This window comes from Cynoglossus semilaevis, chromosome Z (genome assembly GCF_000523025.1).
Source record: "Cynoglossus semilaevis isolate Cse_v1.0 chromosome Z, Cse_v1.0, whole genome shotgun sequence".
Classification (NCBI taxonomy): Eukaryota; Metazoa; Chordata; class Actinopteri; order Pleuronectiformes; family Cynoglossidae; genus Cynoglossus; species Cynoglossus semilaevis.
Genome location: NC_024328.1, coordinates 14783533 through 14791182, shown reverse-complemented (window position 1 = coordinate 14791182; position 7650 = coordinate 14783533). Strand labels below are relative to the sequence as shown.

General features: G+C 39.7%; 1 protein-coding gene across 3 annotated transcripts in view; it reads left to right on the top strand.

Moving 5' to 3' along the window:
• Positions 1–7650, top strand: part of LOC103398040 (rapamycin-insensitive companion of mTOR) — a 22127-nt gene that overhangs the window by 1894 nt on the left and 12583 nt on the right. For all 3 annotated transcript variants that reach the window (XM_025053119.1, XM_025053120.1, XM_008336528.3), the window contains exons 3-18: positions 587–684; positions 1933–1997; positions 2083–2214; positions 2313–2376; positions 3024–3150; positions 3236–3405; positions 3586–3653; positions 4071–4138; positions 4423–4505; positions 5040–5127; positions 5351–5441; positions 6130–6196; positions 6320–6400; positions 6493–6593; positions 7110–7275; positions 7369–7470. In XM_025053119.1, the coding sequence (XP_024908887.1) occupies positions 587–684; positions 1933–1997; positions 2083–2214; positions 2313–2376; positions 3024–3150; positions 3236–3405; positions 3586–3653; positions 4071–4138; positions 4423–4505; positions 5040–5127; positions 5351–5441; positions 6130–6196; positions 6320–6400; positions 6493–6593; positions 7110–7275; positions 7369–7470 (1571 nt within the window). The remainder of the gene's footprint in view (positions 1–586; positions 685–1932; positions 1998–2082; positions 2215–2312; positions 2377–3023; positions 3151–3235; positions 3406–3585; positions 3654–4070; positions 4139–4422; positions 4506–5039; positions 5128–5350; positions 5442–6129; positions 6197–6319; positions 6401–6492; positions 6594–7109; positions 7276–7368; positions 7471–7650) is intronic.

Here is a 7650-nt window from a genome sequence, read left to right as displayed (position 1 = left end):
TATACATACATATAATTATGTAAATATATATAAATATATATTTAAATATATATTATATATTTATTATATTAAAATATATAATACATATATGCATACATATATTTAGGAATAATTCATCATACAACAAATTAATAAATATTTCAATATTATGTTAATGAGGTCGTAACGAATCTCTATAGTTGATTAAAAAACGATTGGCTGTTTTTTTTTTTCCGCCAGATTGAAACGTAATTCGTGTCATCTGATCTGAAGCTTTTTTTTTGTTTTATGAATAGGTTTGTTGACAGTTGCCACATATTTATCGGTTTCCTCAACTAAGAGGATGTTGTTGACAAAATAAGGAGGTAAAAAAAGAAAGGGGGGGGTAAAAACCCACTTCCTTCTTGGTGTCTTAAGCTGTTGACCTTGTTTGGAGTGTACACACCGATACAGTTTGACCAGCTTAGCTTCACTTCCTTTCTGCAACATATCAAATACACCTGTGCAACATATCACCCGTTATTGCCATTATTGTGGCAACACGACTCGACGCCCGACTCGGTTACAATGTTACGATGTATTTCCTGTCTGTCTGTTCCTCCTCCAGAGCCGTCAGAGAACTTCCGAGAAATCCTCCAAAACGTGGCCAAACAACATGGAGTTAGCAACATGCGAAAGCTGGGCCACCTGAACAACTTCATCAAGGTAAACGCTGTGCGGCGCGTTTGATTCCTCGGTCAAACGGTCGGTTTTGGCAAACGCAGGTGAACGCCTGAACCCCTCCCATTCGCCCGAGATGAGCAGCTGTAACGGAACCGTACTGTTTCGTTTACAGCGGGTGCGACCGTCACCGCGCTTTGCATTCCTTATAAGGATTCTAAGACGGTGAGGGTGACCTAATCCCCCTGGACAGTGTCACATGCCCTTCTCCCCATCTCCCCCTCCCCCCACTCCTCTTTTCTCTTGCCTGCCTGAGCTTTGACATCCGTTGGTTCAAAACAACCACCCAGCTCACCATCCTCTGAATTAGCACACACTAAAGCTAAAGCTAGATTAGTCCACTGCTAACCGAGGAGCACATCATAGGATGGACAGAACTGATGTGGCAACTTAACGTGCAAAAAGTGACCTGTGGTCCAGACACGACCTCAGATCTTTTCACCCGCTTTTCACACTCGTTCTCCGACATTTCGACAGGCTACACGCGTTGTAGCCCCATTAGCTTAGCAACAGGAAATCCACAATCCGTGACGTGTAAACAGTTTACTTTACTGTTGTAGCTAATGTTAGCTTTGGTATATGGACAGAACCGATGTTGCACCTTAACGTCCAAAAAGTGACCTGTGCTCCAGACACGACCTCAGATCTTTTCACCCGCTTTTCACACTCGTTCTCCGACATTTCGACAGGCTACACGCGTTGTAGCCCCATTAGCTTAGCAACAGGAAATCCACAATCCGTGACGTGTAAACAGTTTACTTTACTGTTGTAGCTAATGTTAGCTCTGGTGTTTGTCGCCAGACTGTTGTAGCTAATGTTAGCTCTGGTGTCTGTAGCATGACTTTTGTAGCTAATGTTAGCTCTGGTGTTTGTAGCCAGACTGTTGTAGCTAATGTTAGCTTTGGTATATGGACAGAACCGATGTTGCAACTTAACGTCCAAAAAGTGACCTGTGCTCCAGACACGACCTCAGATCTTTCACTCGCTTTTCACACTCGTTCTACGACATTTCGACAGGCTACACACGTTGTAGCCCCATTAGCTTAGCAACAGAAAGTCCACAATCCGTGACGTGTAAACAGTTTACTTTACAGCTACGTGTGCCCCTGAAGGCGACGTAAAATACGGAGATGATTCGGCAAATGTGTTTCGTTCGCCGTGACGTGAAATGTCAGTCAACATCACATTTTGCGAAATCAATTCTCTTCATATTTATTTATTTATTTTGTGCAGCTGATCTGCAACATAGGCCACCGTGAGGAGAACTTTGGGTTTACGCACGAAGAAATCATAGTTTGGTGAGTGTTGTCGCAGTTTATTAAAGAAAGAAAAAAAAATGCTAACCCACGCACGATTGAATGTTTTATTTATTTCTCACCCCAGTCTTCGACTAGCTTTGCTAAATGAGGCCAAGGAAGTGCGTGCTGCGGGTTTGCGGGCCCTGCGCTACCTCATTAGAGACACCAACGTTCTGCAAAAGGTCCTCAGACTGCAGGTTGATTATTTAATTGCCAGGTAAGTTCCTCAGTCCTGTCAAAAATTCCACCACGTTTAAAAAGAACTGTACAGTTTAAAGGTGACATCTGTGGGTTTTTTTTGGGTTTTTTTTTCAGATGCATCGACATCCAGCAGAGCAATGAAGTCGAGAGAACTCAGGCGCTGAGACTTGTCCGAAAGGTAAAATATACGCTGTTTGTTTTATTGCGTAACATTCCGTCATTGTTCGAGTGCTGCCGGACTGCTGACGCAGCTTGCGGCGTCAGCATGTGGACACCTAGCGTGGAGTTCGCAGGCTACGGATATTTATAGCCTTTTTCTGTAGTTTACTGTAAACCCTTTCCGCTCTCACTAACGCGCATAGAGTCAGGCTCTGGTTTCAGGAAGGTTCTGTTGAGCCATACGGGTAGAAACATATCTGCAGTGTAAATATATACAGAGACATACAGGCACTGTCAAACGCTAGGCTAACATTAGCTCTGGTGTCTGTAGCATGACTTTTGTAGCTAATGTTAGCTCTGGTATTTGTAGCATGACTGTTGTAGCTGATGTTAGCTCTGGTGTTTGTAGCAGGACTGTTGTAGCTAACATTAGCTCTGGTGTCTGTACCAGGACTGTCTTAGCTAACATTAGATCTGGTGTCTGTTGCAGGACTGTTGTAGCTAACGTTAGATCTGGTGTCTGTAGCATGACTGTTGTAGCTATTGTTAGCTCTGGTGTTTGTAGCAGGACTGTTGTAGCTAACGTTAGCTCTGGTGTCAGTAAATTTGGTTTAATAAAAAGACGTGTGACGGTTCGTGTTTCGCTGCTGTCCGTTCTCCCCGTAGATCATTACCGTCAATGCTATGCTGTTCCCCACATCCATCGCTAACTCTCTCATAGCCGTGGGCACTGATGGACTACAGGAGAGAGACCGTATGGTCCGAGCAGCGATCGCCATTATATGTGAACTAGGTGAGATCCTGCGCAAGGTTATAGGTGAAAAAAAATTGTTAAAAATTTTTTTAAAAAAATGAATTTTTTATCTCAAAATCCGCAGCGCTGAAGAACCCAGAGGTGGTGGCCAAACGAGGAGGCCTCAGTACCATCCTGAAGAATGTCATCGACTGTCAGCTGAGTCGCATCAACGAAGCACTGATCACCACCATCCTCCACCTCCTCAACCATCCACGCACCCGTCAGTACGTGCGGGTGGACGTGGAGCTGGAGGTAAGAGCGGCTTTGGGATTGACTGCCCCTCTTCATGACCGTAATCAACAGGGAGAAGTGGAGACACCTGTCGTTGGCAGATTAAACATCACGATGACAAGATGAAACCATGTGTTCACTCTGTAACATTTCTTCTTCTTCTTCTTCTTCCTCACCCCCTCCCCCCACCGTGTCCTACAGCAAATCCTCGCCCCCTTCACAGATTTTCACTACAGGCACAACGCAGACACAGCTGAAGGACAACTCAAGTAAGTCTGTCTGTATCTCTCTCTCTCTCTGTCTCTCTCTCTATCTATCTGTGTCTCTCTCTCTGTCTGTCTCTCTATCTCTGTCTGTCAGTCTCTCTCTCTGTCTGTTTTTCTCTCTCTCTCTCTCTCTCTCTCTGTCTCTCTGTCGTCCTGTATCGCTAACACCAACAGGATTGTTGAGGGTCCGTACGGTGTGTTTGCGACGTGACCCTTGTTATCTGGGCCGTCATGACCCCACTGTGATCTTTTTGCAATGTCTACAGTCAGAGTTAGACTGTCTCCTCAGATGGTGCTAACCACAGACCTGTGAGAAGTTGTTCCTCTTCTTTGAAGTACTAATGATGACTGTGTGTGTGTGTGTGTGTGTGTGTGTGCGTGTGTGCGTGTGCGTGCATGCGCGCGCGTGTGTGTTGTCAGGGAGGACAAAGAGGCCCGGTTCTTGTCCAGCAGAATGGCCATAGTGGCAGCTTTTCGCTCCTGGTCTGGTAAGAACCGAAGCTAAAAGCTAACAGCACAACTGTTCCACTGCTAACACTGATATGATGTGCAATCATGTCGTTACCACCTCTGCGATACTTACTTCATACTTAAGTAATAATATGTGCAGTATTTTTGGTCTGTTAAAACCTCAAGTTGTTTGTATTAATTTGACTTTATATTTCAAATATATGTTTATATATTTATTGTATTGTACAGTATTTTATTTATAGTACCTTTTTCTCAGAGTGTGACCAAATTCTCTCTTTTATATATATATATATATATTCAGGCATCATCAACCTATGCAAGGCTGGAAATTCTGGCATCCAATCGTTAATTGGTTTACTTTGCATACCAAATATGGAAGTGAGGGTGAGTATGACAGGCCTAATGAAGGCTTAAAGGGCTTCAGTGCTTTCATTCTGGGATTATTATTAGTAATGATATGTATTGTAAACAAATATATAAAAAAATAAATATGTACATATATGTGTGTTTGAATATATGTATATATTCACATATATACATATGTGTGTGTACACATGGATTTCAGTGCTTTTATTCTGGATTTACTTTTATCAATTATGTGTATTATATAAAAATATATATTTATATATAAATATATATAAAATATATATGTACAATACATATTCACATATATGTGTTCACAATATGTATATGTGTATATATAAATAAAAATGTATATATGTATATACATATATGTATATACACATATATGTATATATGTATATACACATATATGTATATATGTGTATACATCACGATATGTGTAAGTATATATATATTTAAATATACACATATATGTATATATGTTTATATATATATACGCATATATGTATCTATATATATGTCCCAACTGACTGCTCTAATGATGTGTTTCTGCAGAAAGGCCTGTTGGAGGTGCTGTATGAGATTTTCAGGCTGCCCGTGCCCATCATAACACAAGACTTCATCGAAGCTCTTCTAAGTGTGGGTGAGTGGAACTGTTTTTTTTTTTTTTTTGAATCAGTTTTTCATGCTCCAATTAGTAATTGAACCCACAACCCTTTGGTTGTAGAAGAACAAAAACGGCTGGTGTTGAGAGTAATACTTGAGAATATAACTTTGGTTTGTTATCTTATAATTATCTGTCGGTACAGTAGGGGGCGGTATGCGCCCATTAAACACACACTGATGCTCGTTCACTTGGACTCCAGACCCTTCTAGGTTCCAGGACTCGTGGAGACTCTCTGACGGATTCGTTGCTGCTGAGGCCAAAGTCATTTTACCTCACCGGGCACGCTCCAGGTACGAAGGAGAAAATGAAGGGTGAACTGTATTGGGGGAGGAATTGGGGGGTGGCACACGGATTAATAACCCAGCTGTCAACATTTGTATTGTTTTTACAGTGTTAACTAATTAAGTAAAAAAAAAAAACGGTCAAAGTTCATATTCTACTATGATATAGTTACCTGCAATACCGGAGATGTCCACCACATCAGTGTTTCCCGTCCTTTTCTGTGTCCATCGTCAAGTCAATTTAATGAAATATTATAATCTCTCTAGTTTAAATATAGTAAAAATCGACCCCTGTTTAGTTGAAGGCGATGCTGATTTACTGGCAGGAATTGAAGAAAGACAATCTGCTGCCACCTAGCGGAAGAGGATTGACTTGTTCTGCCTGTCACGCATTGACGAACCGAAAAAAAAAATTGCAATAAATAAATAATAGTATTTTAAAAATTGAATTTCGATAATTTTCCGCGGCGCAGCTAATTATCTCTCACTGCGCTACGTAATGTTTGGCCGACGGACAGACTTTTTTAAGTCAAGGATCTCCAAACCCCGGCTCACGGCCCACACACTAGTCCATAGATAATTTGGTACTGGGGTCGCAGTGGAACCCAGTGAAATTTTTTTTTTTTTTTTTTTAAATTTTATTCTGAATTTTTTTTGCCGACCGATGTTTTATGTTATTATTCATCTCTGTCATTAGACCTGATCTGATGGACAACTACCTGGGGTTTGTGCTGTCGTCCTTCATCAACAGTGGTCTGTTGGAGGTGAGTCCACGAGGATTCAGTCAGAAATAGCTAGCTCTGCGGTGACAGGACTGAGTCAGTGGTCTCTCTTTCTTTCTCTCTCTCTCTCTCTCCCTCTCCCTCTCTCCTCTGTGGTCGTTGTAGGGACTCGTTGAAGTGGTGACCAGTAGTGACGACCAACTCGCTGTGAGAGCCACCATCCTGCTGGGGGAGCTTCTCCATATGGTAACAAAAAAAAAATATATATGGATCTGAACTAATGTTCGCCATTTATTATGAGTGACTGTGATTTTAATTCTTTTTTTTTTTTTTTTTAGGCCAACACCATCCTCCCCCACTCCCACAGTCACCACCTGCACTGCCTTCCCACCCTCATGAACTTGGCCGCGTCTTTTGACATCCCCCAAGAGAAACGACTGTGAGTAGTTTCACCCGCGTCGCCCTAACCCGTTATTTTTTTTTTTTTTTAACAAAATTTTTTTTTGATTAATTAAAAAAGTATATAAATATCCTTCAGTCATTTTTAACCTTCAAATCAAAAAATTAAATTAAATTTAGTTTAATTAATTAATTTTAATCAGGAAAATTTTTTTATTTTGATTAATTAAAAAAATGTAAAAAGTCATTTTTAACCTTTAAATCCAAAATAAAATTAAATGAGGTTTAATTAATTAAATACATTTTTTATAAAGACATTTTTTTCTTATTTTGATTAATTAAAAAGAAATTAAAAAGTCATTTTTAACCTTCAAATCAAAACTAAAATTAAACATAGTTCAAGAAATTAATTTTTTTTTTTTAAGAGAAATTCTTATTTTCTATCATTTTGATTGATTCAAATAAATTAAAAAATATCCCTCAGTTTAAAAAAAAAAAATTAATGTTGTTGTTACTAATAACCCCCCAAAAAAAGTATTTTTTTTTTTTGTTTCAGCCGTGCTAGCGCAGCTGTCAACAATCTGAAGCGCTTCCACGAGAAGAAGAAGAAAGGTCTGAAACCACACAGTCTCTATCTAGACCACATCATCCGCAAGTCGGTGTCCTCACCTAGCCGCAGGGAGTCGCACTCCCGCGCTCACAGGGACATCTACGTTATCAAAGTTTGTAAAAAAATCTGTAATCTGTAGATATTAATTTATAAAAGACTAAAACTAACATTAAACAAAAAAAACTTCTGTAACCGATGTTTTCAGGACACAGAAGAAGCGCTGATGACGAACCTGCGAGACAGTCAAATCCTCAACCACAAACAGAACCTGGAGTGGAACTGGCTCCTCATCGCCACCATCCTTAAGGTCGGACTTCGCTCCTGTATATTCGAGTTGTATTTTACTGTATTGTTTTTATATATATTATTTTTAAAAATATATAAATACTTTTTTAAATATTTAAAATATTTAAGTTTTTAAAAATATTTAAATATTTTTAATTATTTTAAAATTATTCTTATTTTATTTTTTTGTATTGTATTTTAC